The 24000-nt window shown below is 42.9% G+C and overlaps 2 protein-coding genes and 1 pseudogene across 3 annotated transcripts in view; 1 reads left to right on the forward strand and 2 right to left on the reverse strand.

Annotated features, from left to right (window-relative positions):
- LOC119215591 (vacuole membrane protein 1-like) overlaps nucleotides 1-5121 on the reverse strand; it is a 46373-nt pseudogene extending 41252 nt beyond the window's left edge.
- A 2822-nt stretch (nucleotides 5122-7943) lies between these two features.
- Nucleotides 7944-9347, forward strand: ptrh2 (peptidyl-tRNA hydrolase 2). Of its 2 annotated transcripts, none has more exons than XM_037468543.2 (2): nucleotides 7944-8052; nucleotides 8707-9347. In XM_037468543.2, exon 2 carries the CDS (start codon nucleotides 8717-8719, stop codon nucleotides 9230-9232), a length of 516 nt encoding a protein of 171 aa, XP_037324440.1. In that variant the 5' UTR covers nucleotides 7944-8052; nucleotides 8707-8716; the 3' UTR covers nucleotides 9233-9347. The 2 variants fall into 2 exon arrangements, with proteins under 2 accessions (XP_037324440.1, XP_037324441.1); XM_037468544.2 differs by having other exon boundaries at nucleotides 7979-8048.
- A 1076-nt stretch (nucleotides 9348-10423) lies between these two features.
- cltca (clathrin, heavy chain a (Hc)) overlaps nucleotides 10424-24000 on the reverse strand; it is a 28746-nt gene continuing 15169 nt past the window's right edge. The window contains exons 7-30 of the mRNA XM_037468542.2: nucleotides 23426-23623; nucleotides 22985-23185; nucleotides 22401-22553; nucleotides 22121-22243; nucleotides 21455-21592; nucleotides 21211-21375; nucleotides 20937-21117; nucleotides 20036-20199; nucleotides 18287-18412; nucleotides 18065-18207; nucleotides 17418-17652; nucleotides 17193-17315; nucleotides 16975-17120; nucleotides 16698-16881; nucleotides 16422-16614; nucleotides 15744-15901; nucleotides 15381-15653; nucleotides 14946-15263; nucleotides 14630-14761; nucleotides 14221-14331; nucleotides 13964-14134; nucleotides 13635-13856; nucleotides 11843-11918; nucleotides 10424-11635 (exon numbers count right to left, since the gene is read on the reverse strand). Of these exons, the coding sequence (XP_037324439.1) occupies nucleotides 11502-11635; nucleotides 11843-11918; nucleotides 13635-13856; nucleotides 13964-14134; nucleotides 14221-14331; nucleotides 14630-14761; nucleotides 14946-15263; nucleotides 15381-15653; nucleotides 15744-15901; nucleotides 16422-16614; nucleotides 16698-16881; nucleotides 16975-17120; nucleotides 17193-17315; nucleotides 17418-17652; nucleotides 18065-18207; nucleotides 18287-18412; nucleotides 20036-20199; nucleotides 20937-21117; nucleotides 21211-21375; nucleotides 21455-21592; nucleotides 22121-22243; nucleotides 22401-22553; nucleotides 22985-23185; nucleotides 23426-23623 (4068 nt within the window). The 3' untranslated portion in view covers nucleotides 10424-11501. The remainder of the gene's footprint in view (nucleotides 11636-11842; nucleotides 11919-13634; nucleotides 13857-13963; nucleotides 14135-14220; nucleotides 14332-14629; nucleotides 14762-14945; nucleotides 15264-15380; nucleotides 15654-15743; nucleotides 15902-16421; nucleotides 16615-16697; nucleotides 16882-16974; nucleotides 17121-17192; nucleotides 17316-17417; nucleotides 17653-18064; nucleotides 18208-18286; nucleotides 18413-20035; nucleotides 20200-20936; nucleotides 21118-21210; nucleotides 21376-21454; nucleotides 21593-22120; nucleotides 22244-22400; nucleotides 22554-22984; nucleotides 23186-23425; nucleotides 23624-24000) is intronic.

Here is a 24000-nt window from a genome sequence, read left to right on the forward strand (position 1 = left end):
GACAAGCCAAGATCTCCCTTTCTTTATATGCTCTCCTTCCTCCCCTATATCTACCACTATCACTCCGTCTATCACTCAGTTTGCACCTCCTCCTTTGAGCCACAGCAGGTCATTTTCAGGAGGAAACATGCTGTGTGTAGATTACTGGGAAGAAGGGAGGGGACTGAGGGGTTGGTGGGGAATGGGGGAGGCTCGGACCGAAGACTCCATTTCCCAGAAAACCCATCAAAACAAAAACACCCACTCTTTGCTGGGAAGTTCCAATTGTTATGTGTACCCTGTTTATCAAGAAGAAACTTTTCAAAATACTACAACACGTGTCAGAAAATGTACAACTAGTACAGTGGAAAATAACTGTGTGTGTTTACAGCCACAGCTGCAGTAGTTTGTCCTGTGCACACACACAATTAGCAGGTAAAACAGGCCTTTGCAGGAAGTTCATGTGCACATATGTACCTGTGGTACAAATCACAATCAGTCTGAGGCCATAACTATTTGGGACAAACGCACCATTATCGTACTTATAATAGTAAAAGGACTGCAATAAAGTTTTCAACCTTAGCAGTGCTGGTGCTGCTTGTGCCTTGCCCAAGCACAGAAAGACAAATGATTGATTCATGCCCGCCCTCATGACACAAGCTTTATGATTTATGTCAGCCCAACATGCAGGACCTCCGTTTAGATGGTGACTCTCAACAGCCCCCGGAAATATGGTTATGATGTACTATGGGAAATAACTATAGTGTTCACTCACCTTCTGGTGTGTTCCTTCAATAGAGTATGCAATGAAGAGGAGGATAAGCAGGACCAGCAGGCCAAACACAGTCTGTTTTTGCTGCCTAAGCCTAGGAGAAGGAGACAAAGAAAGGGAAAGTGGAAAATGACAAAATGCAGAGGTGAATGGTACAAAAGACTAGGAGGGAGATGGGGAGTAGGGAGGCCAAAGTGTGAGAGCAGTTGAAAACAAGATGAGGAGAGAGGCAGTGTCACTGAGAGGAAAGGGATTCGGAAGCAACATGTCCAATAAGATACAATTATAATCAATAACAGTCATATAGGAAATACACTTGGGCAATGGGTCAAATTGGTTGAGACAATGACTGATGGTGAATCAAGGATTAGCATTAATTATGAATTTCCATGTTTGATAGAACTTTGAACGTTTCCGGGCCATTCTCAAAATGAGTTTTCTTTATGTTATAATGATTTATTTCTTCACCAATAACATGTTTACACACCAGATAACTCACAGAGCTTCCCCTTTATCCTGACCGAACAGAGATGTCAGAGAGATAGACAAAGTAACGTTAGTTATTTTTATCATGGTGCCATTTTCGGAGCAGAGGGCCAAAAAACAAGCTAGGGACCCTGAGTGCTAATTCACGTTAGGTTATAACCTTGTTTGTGTCCTATTTCTGCTAACATTTCGTATGTAACAGACTTTTCTTGAAAAGGTTTTAAATTGGGGACTTTTAAATACTTGCTAACCCAACATTAGCCAGCTAACACTGTGTTGTAAAACCGATGTTATGCCTATCAGCCAAACGTTAGCTAACGTTAGCTGTAGCCACGTTGATAATGTAACGTTAGCTTTCAGACAAAAGGTCACAAGAATGATTCCCTCCGTAATGAACTTACCGGTGTGCTGAGAGCCTTCACTAGCCTCATCATGACCGACACCATGGCTAATTGTGGACAGCCCCCCCCCCACCTGTCGCCCACCTACTGACTCTCCCATCCGCGTATCGGTTCACACCGCTGCTCTACATGCAAATAAACGTCTCTATACTTGGTACTAAATGTTAGTACCAAAGTTGACTGTTGATGACTATAGCCTGTCATGTAATAGTGTTCCTCCTGGGATTGTTTATGTCTATAAACCCTTCACTAATAGGCAGCACCAATTGTATCAGACTTCTATTGTGTATATACTGTATATATGAGTATACATGCCCCTACCCTATCAGTAGTGGGGTCCCATACACCCGCCTGCAGCAGCAGTTACAACATGTTCTCTGAGTGTTGGTGAACAGCAGCTTCTCTCTGTCAGAGCACCACTCGTGGTGCTTGCGGCTCACCACATCCTCTTGTAGTTTAGAAAATAAACACGTTGTCCTCCCACACTTAACCACGTAGGCCTCCCCGAGCGTATACTCTGACCTTCTTCTAGGCCCTTTGTGTCAACAAAGACTGTTCAGTGTGTAAAGGACACGTTGTGCAGCTCGGGGAATCTGACGTCAAACTCTAGCTGTTGCTTTTGTGAGAAAGGTGACATCAGTCAGTGAGGTGGAAAGACCACGACAGCTCTACTAGCAGTGAGGTTTATTTGTTATGAGGGGGGGAAAAACAAATCATTAGAGCTGCATTAGAAGCTCCATTAAGTATCTGAATGAAGACTAAACTCTGAGGGAGAAGGGCTTCTGGGTTGATAGCACGGAGGCCCTCAAGGTCACCTCATGACTGATTATATACGCCTGCATCTGCTTTCGTGCGTGTGTGCGAGGTACAGCTTGTGGCAAGTGTACGATAGCAATTGACAGGAAGCCCGAGCACCTCTATAAATATAATATTATAATGGTGATTTCACAGTCAGATATGCATTTTGTGATTGTGGACAGTTTTTATTTTAATTTATAAGTCCAACTAAACAAAGGCATTACAGCTTAAAATGTAATCAGCCACTTAGTTCTTCAAATTTGTCAAATTTCCACTGAGGCATAAAAAGATAAGAAAAAAACCAAATATCCCTCTCTCTCTCTCTCTCTCTCTCTCTCCCCAAATTGGAGGATACATTTTAATTTTAACAAAATGCATTCATTCATGATATGGAGAGCACAAGGAGCATGCATTCAGAAACAGAGCGGTGATTTTGACGCCCTCGGCCTCACCTGCACAGCCAGTCTCTCAGGGTGACGAGCAGTTCCAGAGTAAAGTAGTGGATTGTGACCAGAGGTTTCTTCCATAACACAACGTCTTCATGCTCCTGCCTGTTCCTCTGTTGACTCCCATCCTCAAACAGACTCGAGTCTAGCAGCACAGCGTAGGCAACATCACGCACAAATAACAATTACGCATATACAACAAAACAACTCTTACAGGGGGATTTCTGTGCACATTCACTGACAACATAAGAATTATTAAACACTTTCTTAAGTTCATCTGTCAGCTGTATTTTAGAAATCTTCTATCTTTACCCATCAGCTCGGCATTTTGTTGTTCCGTGACACCGAGGTGCCTCTGAGAGAGTTCGCCTGCTGCCTCGCACTCTGCCATCTCATTGACCAGGAAGGAGTTCTGCTGAAACAAGAGACGGGCCTTTTAACACTGAGTTACGCGCGCACCGTACCGTGCACAGTGCGCGCCAGTCAGACACGGATGCAAGCCCAAAGCAAACACAGACTCTCACACGAAGCAACATCAACAGACGCCGCCTCCAAACCACTGCACTTCAGCGTGTCCGAACACACTCCCACGCAGCAGCCTGGCGTTCACCTGCTCCTGCAGTGACCGGACGAGTAACGAAAAGCATTGATGTTGACACTTGGAGCAAGTCTTGTTTCATTTGAGGTGTGTACACTGGATCCGTAATCTATTCATTGATTATTAATCAAATGGCTCACAGCAGAAGGAACGTTCAGTCATCTTGCATGCCGCTTTTCCCCGGGGGGGTGAGTGGCAGGAGGCAACATGGGGCGCAGAGAGATTGGGCAAGCGAGTCACATACAAGTCGCTGGGAGGTTTGGAACACGGGACCTTCTTGTGAAAAAACACTAGGAAGGAACGGTAACATGTTGGGAGGAAACCATATTGAAGAATTTCATAGGAAATTCACACAGATTCACAAACATGTCTAAAAGCATATGTGCAGTGTCTCGGCACGGAGCCGCAGGTTTCTCTGGAATCTGTCAGTGAGCGTTGAGACGGGAACTCCAACACGGAGGTATGCAGTTCACCATCTGGTAGTGTTGTCAGAGCCTCACACGCACACACACACACACTCACTCTATCTTTTCCCTCTCATGGAACGTTTAATCCGTCTATCCTGTGTATTAACGTGGGTCTGCCAGGGGGACCGACACTAACATGTCATTTCCATAAAATGGTATCTTGCTGCGGGACCTGACACCTGAAAAGGTTGAATACCACTTGGTGGGTCCAGTATATTTTGGTTTAGTGTGCAGCCCTTTTGGGCAAATACACTGAATAGCATGGCTGAGTCTGATTGGAGCAACTGAAGTGTCACACAGAGCAAAATGAAAAATCTTCCCAGACAATTAAGCTGTAAGGCATTTGGAGATCTCTCACAGTTTGGGTTTTCTCGGGGCACCACAAACAAAAGCCTTTCATCACACATCCAAAACTTTGAACGCACGCACTCCGACTGGAAGCACATGGGAAAGGTTTCCCTCTAGGATGTTCTGCCAGAAATCTCTTTACCATCAGGCAACAAACTTGACTTGGTTATGTTTGGGTTGAAATAAGACCTCTCTGGCAGAATGCTCTGAAAGCACAAACTGTGTCAACATGAACCATAGATTATCTCATAAAAGCCCTCAACAAAGTGTGTCAATGTATAATATTCCGTAAGCAACACTTATTCTGAGATTTGGTGCACCTTAGAGGCTTATGTACAAGTATTTAATTCTACACAAAATTATTCATTAGGGTTTTGATCCAAACTATTCATTATACACAATCAGAACCTACAGTAGTAAACACTTTCATTGCAACCCTGCATGATGTGTGAAACACAGTGGCACTGATCCAGCACTTGATTGCGCAATCGTTTCTACAAAAACAACCCAGACCTGTTGAGAAACTCTTGTGCCAGGGACAATGAGAAACTCAACACGCACTTCTGGATGAGGAATTGGATATGCTGCGGATCAAATCAATTTTCACATTGCAAAGAGAGATAACAGTGCACTATAGAGACTTTTAATTCAGAACATGTAAACAACAAAGGAGGTCTATAATATAACAGTTTATTGCGTGCATTATGCAGAGAAAATAAACTCACCGTTCAGCTGATGCTTCACCCAACGTACGACTTGGAAAGCTATGATGGAGACCCAGTGGCAATGTAGGACAAGAGTAGGCTACCCATGAAGTGCATCATAACTTGAGAGCAGGGTGTGGTAAAGGAGGGGGCCAGTGCGGGATCAAGGACTGAAACAGAGTTTCAGGGGGGGTGGGGACAGCAGGCTGGAAGGAGAGAGACACGGAAAGGGGGGGGGAGATTTCATCATTTGACTGGTAAAACCTCCAGAGGGCCATTCTAATTAAAGGTCTATAAATAAGTGGATCACTTTCCTGGAACTCACTTCTAACACTTCTCAGGCCTCAGTAGGTTTCGCACAGAGAGTGAATAGATTTGGGCAAAGAGAGCTCTGTTCATTTCCCAATTGAAACAAACAACAACCTCAGGACATCATGTTTTTCAGGTCATAACTAGAGACAGAAGACCTCATTGCCCTGCTTGAGTAACAGCATCACCTTGTTTATCGGAGGGAGAAATGGGTTTCATAACTCTGAGTGGTGGAAGATGTGTCTGACTGCTAATAAAAAACATCCAACTTTATTGATAGACTGTCGATTTGGACTTTATCACTTTGGACTTTGTCTTTACTAAGAGTAACTCTCAAGGGGACCGGGCTTTCTTTGTCTTCTATAACAATATACATACTTAATACATTAAAGTGCAAAACTTATAGGCTTGTGTAACCTTTGGAGGCTGCCCAGAGGTCAGCTATCAGTTAATCACCTGTAGCACTGCTGTGAGATAATTTAGTATTTTGTGCATGAGGAGCATCAAGTAATAAAAGAAAGTCCTTTCCACATGACAAACAGACTTGAACAGTCTTTTTTTTTTAAAGCAATATAGTCTTACGGGATTAATTCGACTTTTACATTCAGTTCAGTCTCTATCCCAAATTAGTCAACGCTCTTCCATAACACCAAATACTCGTGAGAACAAGAAAACGTCTTTGCGATGTCGCCTCTCAGCCAGCTGGCATTAGGCGGTCGTCTCAGTTTACAGCAGCATGACAGAACATATGCAGCACGCTATCTTTAGGCCGGATCTGTTTGTGTATTGTGTTTAACCGTGTATACTGCACCCAATCTATGCTCACACTGAATATCACACACTGGTGTGTTGTAAAGAATACTATGTTAGTTTCATCTCACAATTTGACATACGGAAAAGATGAACTCCACGTAGTAACATAAATGTGGCTTTTAAAGGAAAAAACATTTTATACATATATTTTTGTCTTTTGTACTCTTGACACATTAAATAAGATAACTATTCGGTGTCTCAGATATATTAGAAACGTTGCTGCAAAAATAAACATTTGAAACTATGAATTTAGAAAGGAATTGTGAAAATATATTACATTTCAATGGAGTTTTAGGGGCCTGTAGTTCTGTGCTTTGCTCAGTAGGAGGCAGTGTTGGTCTAAACGTTAGTGTTGAATCCAACGGGGAAAGCTTTGAGTAGGGAGAGTGAGGTGCCCTTGAGAAGGGAACAATGAGTAGAGATTAGAAATGACAGGGGGGTTAATATATGTTTCAGTGGCGTTGATCATCTCATTTAGGTCAGTAGTGCCATATTAAACAACAAATAAACCGATTTGTTTGACCACATAACTAAATATTGAATGCAAACAGGACTTTAAGATCAAAGCTGATCGTATATAAATAGCTTCCAACTTAAGTAGCGTCAATTTATTTGCCTGGTTCCATTCTTAGTTTTGTGCAAAAAAAAAAGAGAATGACAAGCTGAGGAGACTGCTCCTGTTTGCCATCAAACGTAGAAATTAGAAAAATTCAAAATATCATATTAGTAGCTGCATCTTTAAATATCAGTTCTTGGTCAAAAACTTAATTACCATCCCATGACCGTGATTAGAAGAAGTATGTCAACACAGTCGAGCTCTGTGCTACATACTGTATAATGTGTAAGCGTTTGTGTGACCTCGTTGCACTTTTTATGTTTCATCTGATTTCTGACGGACCTCAGTTAGAATCACAGATGACCTTCAAAGCAGATGAGCAGAAGACAGGGAGAGTAAATCATAATGACTGAGTTATATTTTCACTGGTTGTGATGGAAAAAGATTTGAATACATTATTTAACAGCATTTGAAAATAACCCAGTAATTCAGTTTGGCGGACTCCTTCATGGTTGAGACATATCTCTTGGTACATGGCCTCCTTCACTGGTCTTCTTTTTGCATGCTATTTACAGCTGTGCTATATTGTAATTGTTTTTTTTGATTGGTTAGGTTTTTGCCACTGACTGACAAAACATTGAAGCTTTCTAAATACAGGTGTATTTACTACACAACCCCTTGAATACATGCAGGTGGACCCAATTTGTATTGAACCTCTATGAACTCTCTCCATCAGTCAGCATTTACGCTGATGGGAATCAGCCCCAATTCATTTCAGTGTAACATTAAACACTCAGCGAGTGGCGGCATTGAGATGTAACACAAAAAGTAAACAGAGAGGACGGCACATGTATTTATTGATCAAATAGATTCATCTGTGGTTGGGTGGCACAAAAAAGAGCTCTTACTGTAAAATATATCACATCCTTAGTCTGATGCTGTCCTCTGGTGGAGGGACTGCGTCTGCATAGGACACCTTTTCATGGAGGACATAGCAAGGTGTGAGCTTTCCTGTAGCTGTACAAACATGAATTATTCAAACTTCGTGAAATACTTACGTTAAAGTTGTTATTCAAATGGCTTTGCCGAATCAGAGAATAACGTTACAACACATTTTACTATCTATCTGATTCTAATTTCACACTTCCATTGTGGATGATGATGATCAAACCTTTTTTTCCAACATTTTTTCGTGTGTAGTCTCTTCTTACCAGCTTTATTAAAGTGAAGAAGGAGAATTAAAAAGAAAAGTTATTTATATTTTATTCTGAAAGGTTATAGGGTAGTATTGGCGTCATTACGTCATCACCAAGCGACAAAAAAATGAGACGAAGCGGCATTCATTACGCGGTTGTCACGTTGAACAAACCAGTAGGTATGAAATGAGACGTTGTTTGCCATGTAGCCTGTGTGCTAAATGCTGTTTGGCGCTTCCGTGGAATGATATATCAACTGAATGTTATTTGGTTTGCCAAGTGATGTGTATTGTACTTAAGGGTTTTTGGAGAGGAAGCGGTCTCTTCCAGCTCGGAAGCTAACTTCAATAGAACTAACGTTAACTTAGGCAACTCAAAGTTAATTAACGTTAGCTAACGTTGGCTTGTTAGCACACGACGTTGTAGTCAACGTTAGTTTATAATTTAAAAAAAACATACCGAACAATTAAGTCAAATCTCCTATATATGTGAGGTATTTAGAAAACAAATGTGCAAACAAATGTTACCATCAGTAAATAAAGTTTTAACGTTACTCATTTACAATTGTTAAACGATATAACGTTACTTGGCCTAATAATATCCGTCACTTACTAAACGGTATATTTTAGGATTGTTGTCAAGGTATATCGTGTGAACAATATCATAATTTGTACAAATTCCAATTTAAAAGTTCTAAAAAACTTTAAAGGTTCACCTTGAATTCTGAATTTGCGCAGAAGACAACTAAAGGAAGAAAGTGATCAAATCAGAAAAGTTTATAGGTGCCGATGAGACATTCAAAGACCAATTCTTTCTGTACTCCCTTTTTGCAGGCTTAACACCATGGACTTGGCATGTGGTCCATTGGGCCTGGGTGCAGTAGCAGGACTGGGCTGTGGGCTCCTGCTTGGCTGGCACCTTCGTGCTCGCTTGGGCACGACCTCCAAAAACCTGATTGGAGCCCTGGGGAACGGCACTGGTGAGGCTAGTGTGATGGGAGAAGGAGGCGAGTTCAAGATGGTACTAGTGGTCCGAAATGACCTGAAGATGGGTAAAGGGAAGGTCGCTGCCCAGTGCTCACACGCTGCTGTATCAGCTTACAAGCAGGTTCAACGCAGGAACCCCGAGCTTCTCAAACAGTGGGAATACTGCGGCCAGCCCAAGGTGGTGGTTAAGGCCCCTGATGAGGACACCCTGATCGATCTGCTGGGCCATGCCAAAGAGTTGGGGCTTCCTATCAGCCTAATTCAGGACGCAGGAAGAACTCAAATCGCGCCCGGATCGCGCACTGTGCTCGGTGTCGGTCCTGGACCCGCCGATCTGATTGACAAAGTCACTGGAGACTTGAAACTCTACTAGTTTTAGGCTAAAATGTAATGCTTGACATGGTTAGCTTGTTTTTTGTTGACTCTTGAATGCAAGGAATGGATGTCTATTGTTGATCCCATCACAATAAAAACATTTTTTTTCCCGACAGTTTGACTTCAAAGCAAAATTTCCCAGGAGTTGCTCAAAACATCAGTTGTGAGCTGGGGTCAGTTTCAAGTAGGTTTAACAAACTGAGTTAAACCCTAAACTCAGTTTCCCTCATCTTAGTTTTCAGTTTCAGAACAACAGTTTAGATTTGATCCACTGAGTAGGTTGACTCAGTTGAGCACGTGCACCACCACAGTATAAAGGCCGCATGAATAGAGCCATGATACATTTTACCATGGCAACGAACACAATCTGTCATCATACGTCACCCCAATTAAGCTGAAAATATTAATGCAAGCATACGGTGAGTATGAACCAGAAATCAAATCTTTTGCAATACACATTCATGGTAATATTTAATCACAAGAATAATACCTGGTACAACCGTAATTAACTTGTGTATTTTAATCTGGTGCCCCAATGTTTAACACCCTGCGAAGTAATATGGCACCATCCAGAAAAGGACATGCCATGTTCGAGAAATAACGCAACAGATCTTATTTTGTTCATGTCAAAACTGCGCTAAAATACATCGGAGTCAGTGTATGAATGAATTAGGAAATGAAAACGCGCTGTACCATTGGCTGGGCTGCTGTCAGAGGGAGGAGCCTGAAAGAAACTAGGTTTATTGAAAACCTGTTCACAAGCTCAGTTACCACCCTTTTTGAAATATGTAAAATATAGATAAAATGTTGGTTGCACACCTAGGCGTACATTTTTATGCATGTGTTGTCAAGACATCAACTCTCACAACACAAGTCTGTCAAGATTTAGCCCCTGGCCATTAATGGCCAGATTTGGACATTTGCTGTGCAACACAAATGGATTACATCAGTCGTATCACTATAGTAATTTGACTGCACAGGAAAACATCTGCACAGGGACAATAGAATAACAAAACAATGCACATTACAGGAGCTGATCAGTGCTCTGTATTTAGCAGTACAATCAGAACCATGACATCAATTCAATTCATTTTAACGTTTAAAGCCCCTTTAAGCGGAATGTGCAGTAATGTTTTGGGCTTAATGGAAATTTACTCCTGCCCAGTGCAAAGAAGACACAATCACACTATTCTTGACAAACAAGAAGCCTTTATTTTTAAGTGAAAAACAAAACTGCTGTTTCATTCATTAGGATACTGATTATGCACAAATCAAGTATCTTAAGTGCACAATTTCAATCTAAGGTAATTTAGATAAGAATATAAGTTCAAAGGAGTTAATTTCCTGTATACACGCAAGCCTTTGATAAAAGCTTCAAATAACCACGAGTCCTGTGATAGGGTTTCTGAACTGGATAAGCAGGTCAACTGAAAAAGTACACAGATAACCCTAAACAGAACACGAATCCTTTTTGAAAAATCCAGAAACAACCGCAGCAGTAAGTGGGGGGTCGGGGAGGGGGGGGGCATGTTAGTCTAACAGTTCTCCAGTCCCTCTTGAGGTGGAGTGGTCCCACATTAGATCAGTATTTAAATCACATGGAAATGTTGCCTGAATATCAATAGTTAGGAGAGTCCCACATAGGCTTTGCAGTGAAGAATCCAACTGTAAATCTTATGTAAAGCACTTTTCTGTGTATGGGGACATGACTGGTACAATGTAGTGTTTCAGGATTGTGGTCATGGAAGCGGCGGTCTCATGTTCAAATATAGAAGAACATAGTAGCGTTTGTGTCTGGATATACAATTATTAAATGCATTTTACAGTTGGACAGAAGTAGCTGCCCACACACATCAATAGGAAGAGGTTCAACATTAATTTTCTTTTTACTAATGAGTGCAAATCAGATGCTTCATGACAGACCTTTTTTTTCTTCTTTTAACCAAGAGGACTGGCTCTTCCCAAAAGCCCCCCATTGTAAATAAACTTTCCAATTGCAAATAAAACAGACAAAAGAAATTAATCTAGTCAATATGGAATGTGAGAAAATTAATCAATCTTGTGATTCAATCTTTCTTTGACAACAGAAAGACTCCTTCATGACAGTTTAAGAACGGGTGGGAAAGAGGGTCGTTTGTGCTATTCCCCGCCCCCGGGGGGTGGGGGGGCAGAGAGACACTAATGGTCTGGTGAAGGACCGAGGGAGATGGATGGATGGTTGCTCCAGTCTGCAGGTGGAGAGAAGGGGGCGGGTGGTGTGGGGGTATTTACATGCCATAGCCAAAGCCTGGCTGAGCGGCTGGCTGAGCATATCCTGCAGGCGCCTGGTAGCCGTAGGCGTACGGTTGCTGAGGTACCACGGGTACGCTGGGGCCCGCTGTCAGCATCAACTGGGGCGTGCCTGCAATACACACACACACAACATTTAATTGTAATCTATATTAGAATTAAATGTGTACACAAGGCATGTCGAATTAATGACTGTCAAAGAACACCCATAAATTGAATTCATTACGTTTTTGGTGTCTTAATTCTATGTTGAACCAGATATGGGGGAGTATTGCTTTTAATCAGTGGAATGGACATAATGTCACCAGAGGACTGTTACCATAGACGATGGGTTGCGTCTCTGTTGCCTGCTCCTCCTCTTTCCTTACAGTCTCTGAGGTTTCTAGTTTATCCACCTGCAAAGCAAATAAGCAATACCATTTAGAGAAAAGCCTCAATGAATGACCACATGCAACACACCAAAAACAATAACTCCTCCCACAAAAAATCTTAAATTAATGAATACGAGACAATTTTGGTTTTGAAAAAGGATGCGCATGAGGGTTGAAGGGCTAGGCAGATTTCACGCAGAACCCAGACAAAACCTAACTGAAGAACAAGACTATTTAAAGTGACTGAACAATTGGCTTTGAACAAAACGTTTGGACCCGTCACACAGTACGAGGAGCTCATACAGAATATAAGCTTGACCACTAGCGGTAGAAGTCCAACTAGTAATGTTAAAGTTGAACAACAAAAGAAAACAGTTACAATCCCTTTCATCTGTGGATCCCTCTTGCTTGGCCAGGCTGACAGTAAGAGCAGCCAATTATTCAAATAAATAGACAATAAGTACAACAACAACAATGCGCAGCAAGTCAAATGCAGCAATAAGCAGAACAGTCAATAAAGCCAAAGAACCAGGTCACCGGGTGAGAGTTAAAAGTAGCGTACTCCCACATCTCGTACATAAGCATAAGTCATTCAGTTTCTCCATGCCTCTCCAGTTTCTCCCCCCGCCCCCCCCCAAGTTCTTGGGAAACAGACAGTGTCATGCTCTTTGTGTCACACCGCTGGCAGCAAGTAAGAGGCAGCAGCACTGAAATGCAGTTTGGGAAGGTGCGTCTCAGTCAGACCAGGTGCTCCAAGGCACAAACCAACAGCCCGCTGCTACACATCAGCAAGACACGTCATGGACATGCTTTTATCCTACAACCACTACCAAACAACCCCTCCATACTGTGAAGTGCAACATCTGTGAGGAAATGCACTTTTACGTGAAGTTGCAGAAAATGATACATGTTGAAGCCTGTCACTTGATTAGCATGTAGAGGTTTGATCTGTCTCCTTAGCGAGGCACTGTATTGCAGATGCCATCATTGAAAGTATTGAACAAACGTTTTTGCATAACTTATTATGCATGCAAGTTAATGCCAGATATCAAAATGCATCAAATGTTAATGAAGGGACCACAAAATGTCCAATCCTCTATAGTTACAGCCGATTACTAGTTTAATTTCCTTGGACGTAGTAACATGTATGTAGAAAATTCCACAACACATTCGATTTCAACTTGAATTTCGGTTTCAGCGACTCAAAATGAGTAGCTAAAAACATGCACACTCGAGGCTGCAGCCTTCAGAGCTAAATTGATCAAATACACAGCATTTAACTTTCACCTGTTCATATACTGCATCAACCTGCAAGAGAAGAGTTGCAGGATAGGAAAACATTAAAATAATTTCGATGTATAGGGATTTTGGTAAACAGAACCATTGGAAATCATTGAATCTGTCCATCACATCAATGACCCGGTCAAAGGAATGTCAATTTGCCATATATGTTTTGCTACATTATTTCTTTAAAACTGATTATCGGCTACAGTTGTGTAAACCATTTGATTTTCTGTCTGATCCCTAAACCAAAGAAAGTAAAAAAATTATGAAAATTACATGCAGTATCTTTATATCTGGCAGCACCTTCAAGAAAGGGAAAAACCTGGTCACAATGGCTCATAAGAGATCCTGCTTCAATAGGTGTAGAACAATGTAAAATGTGCCTCGCTTCAGCTATATGGGCACGGTTCATTTTAAAATCAGTTCATGTCACCGTTCCGCAAAGCGCTAACCCACCTTGCTGAGGTACTCCCTCATGACCTGAATGAAGTATGGCATAGAAAAGTCCATGATGTTGTGCCTCCAGGCGGTCTCCAGCACCACGTCAGGCCGCAGCAGGTCGTAGCAGGTGAACAGGCAGGCGGCAAAACACTCCCTCTTGTCCTCCTGGAGGAACCAGGAGAGCAGCTCCTCCGCCAACTCGATGTCCTTGGACTCAGACGCATACTGCATGGCATCCTGCGGGAGAGACACAGCACACACGGGTTCAGGAACGGCCTCCAGCCAAAGCTCAGCGGCGTATCAGAAACGGTCAAGTGAATGTTCTTAGAGGGAAAAACAAGCACCTTGTACAGCTTGTCTTTTTTGCAGAGCTCCACACTTTGTTTCCAGCGGTTATTGCCCTTGAAGAGGTAAGCTGCAATTCTCCTGAACTCAATCAGCTCGTGCTTCTCCAGACGCTGGGCCAGTGAGATGTTATCAAAGTTGTCGTAGGCATCTATTGATGTCCTCAGTGCCTGACAGTATAAAGGTGATGACGTCAAAACAAGGAAGAATGACATGGATGACATTAATACAATTACCATGTCACAGGCCCGCTCACCTGATAGTCCTCCTCTGTGATGAAGAGGTTGTTAAGTGCTTCATTGACTGATTTGTTGTTGTGGTTCTGTACTGACCGCAGGTAGGGTTTGACAAGAGGCAGCTGTTTCACCTGTGGAGACGTGCATACAGTCATATTAGCCAGAAAATTGACAAATTCATCCTTTACTATTGTTTAGTGTGTAACAATTGGTTGCACCAATTCTGCCCTCAGGTGTAATGAAACCATTGCAGAAGAAAATGTTATGAAATGAAAGTCAGTGGTCAAGAGCGCTTTGTAGAGCGTCACTCAGATTTTGAACATCAAATAATCTGCATATACATATGAATGGAAAAACACTGAATCTTAAAACCCCAACAGACAAAGTTTATACAACATCCCTTGTGTTATAAGAGGGATTAAAGGGTACCTTGTTGAAGAAGTTGACAGCACGGGAGTGGTCCAGTCTTGGGGAAAGCACTATGAGCAAATCGTTCAGTAACAAGGGCTTGAACTCCAGATAGAACTGAGTGGCTTTGTAGTACAGCTCCACGTTGGCCACCTACACAGTGAAAGCCATAAGACTAATTAGCATAAACACTGAAGGGGGAAATGCACTGCAAAATGAGCCATGATAGTTTTGTAATAAGAAAAATCCAAATAAGAGACATTAAAGTCATAAAACACTGATATTGAAGAAGAAAAAAAACATGAACAATGGATTTTGATAACAAATTCAACTGTACCTTGGTTATTATGTCTTTGAATTGTCCCTCCTTCCAGGCATCTGTTGGGTGGTTCATCATGGTGATGATGGCGTTGTCGAACTCTTCGTACTTGTCGTACAGGAACACCAGCTCGGCCCACAGATGAGCCTGCTCCGCTGCTCTCAGGACCTTCGGGATGTTAACTCTGGACCAGAAGAGCTCCAGATGCTCCCGCATCTTCTGGGGCTTGAACTTTGAGTAAAGGATGGCCAGCTCTGTAAACATCCCCATGTGAGCACGCTCCAGGCCCAGGGCGGCCTCCAGCATGGTGATGAGCTCCTCAAAGTAACCGCGGTCCTGGGAGAGAAGTGGGAACATGGGGTGTGGTCAAATTCCGGTAATGCATGTATGTAGGATGGGTGGGAATAGCAGAAGGAATTGAAAACGCAAGCGTACACCTAATTCCCGTCTTACTTGGTAGTAGTTGATCAGCTCCTCCAGTTCGTCGGCGTGAACCACGATGTGGAGACCGCACATCTGGGCAAGTCTGAATTCCTTTCCATCCACGCAGGCAAAGCACACCTCTTTCCAGGTGCGGGTGCTGTTGGCCTTACGGGCGCCATCCACTGCAGCCTGGTACTCCCCGAGGTGCACCAGAGTGGAAGCCAGGCGACCAAAGTTGGAGACGTTGTTGTACAGCAGCTTGGCAGCGTCGTACATTTTCTCGTCATAGCATCGGTCACCAACCTACAGAACGGATGCAATCAAGACACGGCTCTTCCTACGTATGGACCCCAACAGTTTATTCCCAGTAGGTGGAATGAGAGCAGGTCTAACCTGTTGGATGTGAGCATTGTTGGGCCCGTTGATGAACTCTTCCAGTTCAGCCAGGCGATTGGTTTTTGCCAGGGCAAAGATGAGCTCCGTCTCCACGTAGGATTCACGGGCCTTCTTGCGAGCCATCTGAAGGAATTTGACCAAGTCCTCCCAGTTTCCTGAAACACACAGAAACCAGACATCAAGTTGCTGGTGCTTTTTTACATTAATCATGTTAATTAAGCTTGTTTTTAGGCCAGCATCAGTAATTTGCTTCTAAACTTTCTCCAAATTCTTCCCCATGATTTATTAATTGTTATTTTAAAACTTATCCGTGTCAAAATCAGGAAATGTTTTCATAAGCAGTCACATAAAACACCTGAGAGCTTGTGACACAAGCTCTGAAGAAGCAAGGTCATCATGAGCTTTGAGAGGTTGCCTCAACACACTTATAGGAGGGTTGGGTAGGCTTGCTAGAGAAACGATAACGACTATCAAAGTGACAAACAGCTTTTTTGACCCCCTGCTTTCTGTTTAGTGATTCATCAACAATTTAATTCCTCTACATTGTCTAGTTTCTTAAAAGCCCTCTTGACTGCAGTACAGCCCTAGGCAATTTGAACGCTATGAAATAAAATCCTGCCAGGGATTTTTTTTTTTTTTTTAATCTTTATACTTTAGCTCAACAAGTGTCCTTACCGCTCTTGTCAGCAGCCTGTACCACCTCCATATAAGCAGAGGGATCATCGGCTTTGATGTAGGAGTCGATTGCCTCTTTGACCAAATCCTTCTGTAGCTGAGCTTTGGCCAGCTGGCTCCACACCGCCGGCTCATTGCAGCGTTCTGCAAACTCATAGGCCCGGTCCAGGTTGCCAATATGTTCGATAAGCACCTAGATAGAAACCAAAAAAAAAGAAAATTCAACAATACTTCATTCAATAATGGAGTTTCTCCAGCCGTTTAAGAGCAACTGACCTGCACTGCAGAGGTGTTGACGTCAAACTTCTTGAAGATGGCGAAGGCCTCCTCGAAGAGCTCGTTGCTGATGGCAATGTTGGCAATATCGGGAGCATCATAGTTGTCCAGCCTGCTGATGTACTCCATCACTCGAGTACGGTCAGCTTTGATTGCAGTCAAGATCAGCAGGTTTTGCAGATTTCTTGGGAGAAAAGGAACCAGAAATTGAAACCGCTGGACACTTTAGTTGGGACATTTGGGGATTTCTTTGCTGTGTCATTTCAAAACTAAAGACCTGTGTTCACTGAAGACAGAGTTGTCCAATACAATCTTCTCCAGCAGCTCAATGAGCTCGTTGGGCAAGTCTGCGGTCATGAAGGCTTTGACTGTGACGGATACCTCCTCTGGGTCCTGGGTTTCTGACAAGGCTGTTTGCACCACCTAAGGGACAAGGAATAGTAGCTTAGAGCACACCAGGCAGTTGCATCAAATGGGAGACGGTGGAAACCATACCTGGTCAATGAGTGGTCGTCTGAACGGGTTGGTCTCAAGCAGCACGCTGGCCCAGAGGTCGGGGTCTTTGCGGCGCACCAGGTAGCGAGACAAGCTCTTGAACAGGGAGTTCTCATTGCAGACCTGATGTAGAAGCAACCTCAATTAATATTCTTTCTGCTAGTGATGGCAGTTTAACGTACCACACCGGTGAGAGACAGGCCTAGTAGAAGTATTCATCCTCACATTGATCAACTCCTGGTCACACTGTCCTCTCTCGTAGGCCACACAGGCCAAGTGGGGGTCTCTCTTCTCGCAGTACTTTCCCACCACGCGGCTGTCATAGAATGGGTTTTCCCTCAGGAAGCGCTCCGGGTTGTTGTTGCTGTCGATGTAGATCTTTGCCAAAGCATTGTGGGTGGCGGGTTCCTCACAGCCCTCGTGGATACGGGACTCCAGCCAGGGCAGCAGTAGCTTCAGTCTGTCAGGGAAGAGGGTCGTCAGCACGTTTTCTGACCGCTTACAACACCGCAGACAGGAATGAAGCGCTATTAAAATCCTATTGAGAGCAATTAATAGAATAGCTGGTCCACGAGGGGATCAGTGTTTAATCAGATTATTGCAATTTATCGAAAATATTTTAGAAATGGCTGTTAATCAAAACGTGATTTCAAATACCATAGGTTGTCTTTAAAGTAATAATGTGGCGACAATGTTTAAAAGCTCATTTATAACTCATAGAAAAGTTGGTTCAAACCTGAAACTGAGGTGATTAACCTTTTTTTTTTACTTTATAGAAGTAAATATCCATTATCCTCATCAGGGAGGACAAAACTACATTTGACCATTTCAGCCAGTAGGTTTAGAAAGATGTGGTAGAAATGGTGCAGTACCTGTTTCTCTTTTCCACCTCAGCGACCAGTTCATCAGTAGAGAACTGTCCCCTGACAACCAAGATTAGGCTCTTAATGACATCCTCCGAGCAGTCCACGTCTAAGAGACCACCAATCACAACAGGCAGACGGCTAGGATTCACCTAAGACACAAAGTTAAACCATAAATCAGTCTAATTTTAGAATGCTTTATCATCACTACAAAGGATATGAAAGCCGTACCTTCTGAACATAGATCTCAATGTACTTCTGCAGGTTGTTGCGGTACAGGTAGAGGACCAGGTCGTGGACAAAGTCAAAGCGGTCACAGACAATGATGAGTGGCAGCTGGTCGGTGAGTTTGGCTTCCTGGTCGTAACAGAGTGTGGAGGAGAGAGAAATTCCGGGTTCAGTAAAATAGCAGAGCCTTATCCAAGCCACTAAACACGTAGACCATGATCAGTCTTTCAACACAGCACTGAAAAAGAGTTTGTATTTATTTTCAAATAGATTCATTTTGCTGTAGGTATGACACATTCTTCACTCACTGAACATAAAAATGATACATTTAAGACTATACTGAAAAGGCTCATAGGTTTGTCACAACAAATGTACGTCACATTGCAAAATAAGCATGTTTCATGCTCTCAAGATTCTAGGTTAGCTTTCTTACTCAACATCTAACGATTACAAGCATTTGGCAGACTCTTACCCAATTTTTCCTTCAAATGTTATCTTGAAACAAACTTATCCCCATTGGTTATAATACGTAGTTGTGATCATAGGATGCATGCCAACCGCTTACAACACCGCATAGATTTGGAAGGCTAAACATAAGCATTATTACAACTTCTTTTCAATGAACACATTGGATCACAGCTCCCAGATGGTGGAATGAGCTCTCCGATGACATCAGGACCGCAGAGAGCCTCTACATCTTCCGTCGAAAACTCAAGACACACCTCTTTAGACTCTACCTTGACTAAAACACTAGCAAACCGTAGCACTAACAAATGATAGCACTTAAATTGTACTTATAATGGCACTTTTCTATAACATGTTTTGTAACTGCTTATTTGATGAAAAATGTACTTTCTTGTTTTCTGAGTTTGTATCTATGTGGAAATGCACTTATTGTACGTCGCTTTGGATAAAAGCGTCAGCTAAATGACATGTAATGTAATGACATACATTTGACTAGTACAGAATTGGCTACATCTGGGACTGGCCCCAGAGTACAGTAACCTGACTAGTCTCTATTTCTTCCATTTTCAGGTCAACACTACACAGCACTGGCCACTAGTTCTGTGTAACACAATGCCTTCTTTAACACTCAGTAAGGATTAACAAACCACGGTTGTGCAAGTTATCAGTGTGATCCAAGAAGGTGCAGAACTATGGGGGAAAAAAAAGACCACACACACACACTCACACCGCCAATGTCAAATAGAGAGTGCGGGTACCTAACTAGTCCAACTCCAATTACACACTAAACAGTCAACGAGTGGCTAGAACTATATAACGACATGTAATACGAGTATGATTTGTGTATCAGCATACACAATCATTTCAACCCTGCGCGTGAAGTTCAGGGGTAAAAAAGAAAAAATGGAGGGGGGGGGGGGGGTGTCGTTCCTGTAAAAAAACAGAAAATTACCTGATACATGTCCTGCCAATCCAAAGACAAAGGAGGAAAAACACAAAAGACAATTCACTGCTGGGGACCTGCCAGTGACATCAACAACTGTCTAATCCATAGGGAGTCGAAATTTTGAGTTGAAGCTTTTCCTTTAATAACATGCAGCATTGTAAATGCTGACACTACTTCAATAACCATGATTTGAGGCTGGGTTTTAAAGGTTTAAAACAAAGGACGCAAACCTTGAACAGAAAGAAACCAAGTATAAGGGAGAGTGACCACATAAGAAAAGGACCAGGTAAAAGAAAAGAAGCAACACTTTCTTAGCCTTGGATCACTCCCTGTGACTTTACCTTGAGGAAGTTCTTTACACGCTCAGGGTCGTAGCAGTTGCTCTCTCTGCAGATCCTCTCCACTTCTTTGATCTGGCCTGTCTTGCAAGCAGCCTGGATGTATTTGAAGTGAACTTCAGGGTCCTGACTGAAGTTCACAATCGAGCCCAAGAAGTAGAACAGACCTGAGAGCCAAAGAGTAACATATATTACGTTTCTACATCCACAATCTAATGTTAGGCGCTACATTTTTAAATTTAGTACAAATCTCCGTAGCGGCCATTGTGAACTTTCCTGTTTAGCCGTTTAACTTTGAGTCATTTCCCAGTAAAAGTTGAACGCAATAACCTCCAGGTCGTTCTGCACATCTATTGATTGTTCTGGCTCTGCTGTGCCCTACTTGTCTAACGGATATTTCAGTGACACCTAACTGGGCATGAGGGAATGGCAGCATTTAAACAACTACAGGACATGTGGAATACCACTGATGTCTCGCTCTGTGAAATGCCCTACTGTATAACACCAAATGCACTTTTAAGGATTTTCTTGGCTAATCTGTTGCACATCGAGTCTGACATCAATGGCCATGAACTTGTAAATTTGTTTCTCTGTTAACACAATTTGTAGGGAAATGTGACAGAACCAAACAAGAGGTCTCTTGAAATGTGGCATTTCACAGGAAATAATTTGTGATCTAATACAATTCGCATGTACCCATCAATAGTTTGACATAACAGAATTAAAGTGCGCATGTATGACAGATCAGTCACTCAATACACAAACCAAGAATATTCCTTTACAATTCCTTCATGTATAAACAAACATCCCCATCAATAACAGTATACACTCTCATCACTTTTTGTTCCACTGAAGAAAGATTCTAAATCGAAGCAGTAGGGCAGTGTCAAGTTTGGAATCTCACCTTCAAAACTCTTGAAGGACTCAAAGAGCTCCGTGAGAGACTGCGTGGTGAGCTGTTCATGGTACTTGGAAGCCACCTGGACACAGATTTGCAGGTTCTGGCGGATGTTGGCCGACAGCATGGCCCTGAGGCACTCCAGAGAGTCCTCCACTGACAGCGAGCCAAAGTAGTTCACCAGCCACTAGAGATATGAGGAGGGAGTTGCAGTTTAAGCCATAGGAATGAAAACTTAAAGCTATCTTTCTATCCATTTCAGTCAGTAAGTGAAGCCTACCTCTGGGTTGAGCAGGTGTGTGTGCACCACAGCGCGCTTGATGTCATACAGGTCGGTGTAGTGCTCCAGGGCCCTTTGCAGGAGGCCAGCCTTCTCACAAAGCTGGGCGATGTGGGCACGGTCGTAGTTGGTGAACATTTGGTTTCCCAGGATAGCATCAGCAACCTGCAAAGATGACAAGGCAATAAAAAAATGTAACATGAGCTCTATTAATTGTTAAAGTAAAACGTGTAGATGCGTTTACCTGTGGGGCATGCATGAGGTTCATCTCCAACAGGCGAGTCTGCAGGGGTCCTTCTGAGGGTCTGTTGTTCTTCAGAGCATCCAGTAGGAAGGAGGTGCACTGCTGGATCAGGTTGTACTCCATGAATACATCCACAATCTGGATAGACACAAGGGAGCATATTCATTTTATCTGTAAAAACACTCAACCTTTTAAACAAAAAATACAACTGCCCTTTAGCCATTTGTACACAACAACAACATAAGCAGAAAACTGTCAGCCACTGTCACCTAAGGTTCTGACCACTGGGAGAGATGCAGCAAAAGATGGGTGAAAAAAACGCATCCCAAGGATTTAAGAAAGACTTAAATGCAACACATTTTACGCTCATTACCCGCCAGTGCAGCACATGAGGCAACAGATACTTGTGTTAGCAGTTGGCATTTGAAGTGTCATATGTCTTCAGTGATTCAAGAGCTGAATTTCCTTTATACTACAAGACAGCTGAGGTTCACAGCTTTGTGTCATGTGACTCAGTAAAATATTTGTCATGGTTTTAAAAAAGTATTTGGTCGACTATCCCGAGACAAGGAAGTTTTTAACCTAAACAACCAAATCTCCCGTGTGCTGTAAGGCAACAACCTTTTCCTGATTGATCACAGGAAAACCCTCATCCCTTCCTCTGACCTGTGTGATGTCAGCCAGTGGTTCTTCATCCTGCACCAGCATCTGGGCGAACTGCAGGCCTTGTTCTGGGTTAATCCGCATCACATTACGGAGCAGAAAGATCCAGTCCGGAGTGTAGCCCACCTGGGACCAAAACAACGGATACAGCGAGACCATGTCTTTTAATTGCTACACAATTTACAATTAACTTGAAAACTACATCTCTGAATTAGGCAGGATGGAAAGGCCCTGCATCTTTTAGTTCCAGAGCTCAAACCGAATCTCAGCCAGACAAACATACCTTCTTGGCGTACAGGACGATCTTGGGGAACTGACCAGTCTCTGCAAAGCACTGAATAACTTTGTTGGGGACGTTGGCCCTCAGGTAGACGCTGAGAGCCAAAGTGGGATCCACCGCCTTCACCAGGTCGCCCAGCTCTTCAGAGCACTCCAACTGAAACGTAGGACAACCAACATCAGCTTTGGACGCAAACTGTAAAACTTATGTATACTTTATTTCCATTTTGTGTTTGTTGTAGTTTCCATACTTTTATGCATTGCATGTACAAGAGAAATACAGGCCAAGTAACAAGACGTAATGGAAATACACCCAAACTGTCAGATCAAACCAAGTTAAAAAATAGCAAGTACGGTAAAAAACATGAACATTGAATTAAAATACAATTTGTATTGTCTCATTCCGTTTACTATTGAATGTGGCTTAGAACGACCCAAATCTACCCATTTATGAGCAACATTGCAAATTCCTGGCATAACTGATGTTCTCACACGATCGGATATGACAGGAGAGTCAAATAAACAAACAGCCAGTAACAGGAAGAGCCTCTCCCTGTAACTGGAGCCTGCAATGGAGATCAACCATACCTTGTCTTCCTTTAGCCACTTCTCCAGGAGCTGCTTTCGTCCTTGCTGGAGGACCGGCCTGCAAAGCTCAAGCGACTCAAACTTGTTGAGCTGGCCCTGGTCCAACAGGATGCCAAAGTACTGCAGCAGAGGGGAGGTCTGGCCCGGCTGAGTTGGAACACCCTGGAAGCGACGGATAGTGTCTGGGGTTCGCAGGATACCCTAAGATGGGCAAAGGTCAATTCACGGTGAGAGGAGATCTAAATGACTGATAAACAGTACAATTTAAGAAAAACTCTCAGTCACTATGCAAAATGAGTGTGCCAAGTAATTCAGTTGTAGCACATCGGTGGGACATTAAACAAAACACTGCAATAACTACAACCACGTGGACCCTACATTCCTTTTTGTTCACACCATTTCAGGGAGCTGTTGATTGGCACCATTATACAGGATGAGTACCTTTGGTGCATTGGCAGCAACCTTGGCGGCCTCAGAATAGCTGCCAGCTGCAAACAGGTTGTTGAATTTGCGTGCAAAGAGCTCTTCACCACCGGCAAGGTTGTTGCGGACAGCTAAGCGGAGAGCCAGGTCCGGGTTCTGGAGCACGTTCGTGATGTATGGAATGATGTTTTCTTCTTCCACACAGACTGACAGCACCTGCATTACAGTGGAAACCATGGTTAACACAATCACCAGTGGCCAGCCAGAAATCAAGCAAAGAGACTTTATGTTCCCATAAGGCCCTCCTTTTGTATGCATCTAAATCAAATATTTAAACACATGTGGAATACTTTTCAATCGACCAAGTCATGGTGATCTACCTCCCCCACCTGACTTTTTATATGAATTCATCTTTGAAACATGTAAACTATGCTGGCATAAATAAACATTCCTTATTCGGTCTGTGCCAGAAATTCGAAGAGTGGGAAACTGTGCTGAATGTAACTGGGCAATAGCATTAAACGCCGCCTGGCTCTCGGTTGTGGGTGCTGAACGCAAATGTATCATTAGTGGGTCAGTGTAACGCATGGCTT

The sequence above is a fragment of the Pungitius pungitius genome, chromosome 16 (assembly GCF_949316345.1).
Source record: "Pungitius pungitius chromosome 16, fPunPun2.1, whole genome shotgun sequence".
NCBI classification, from domain to species: Eukaryota; Metazoa; Chordata; class Actinopteri; order Perciformes; family Gasterosteidae; genus Pungitius; species Pungitius pungitius.

Bases quoted from the DNA above. Each gene is read 5' to 3' on its own strand.
- ptrh2 (XM_037468543.2), top strand. From the start codon at position 8,717: ATGGACTTGGCATGTGGTCCATTGGGCCTGGGTGCAGTAGCAGGACTG.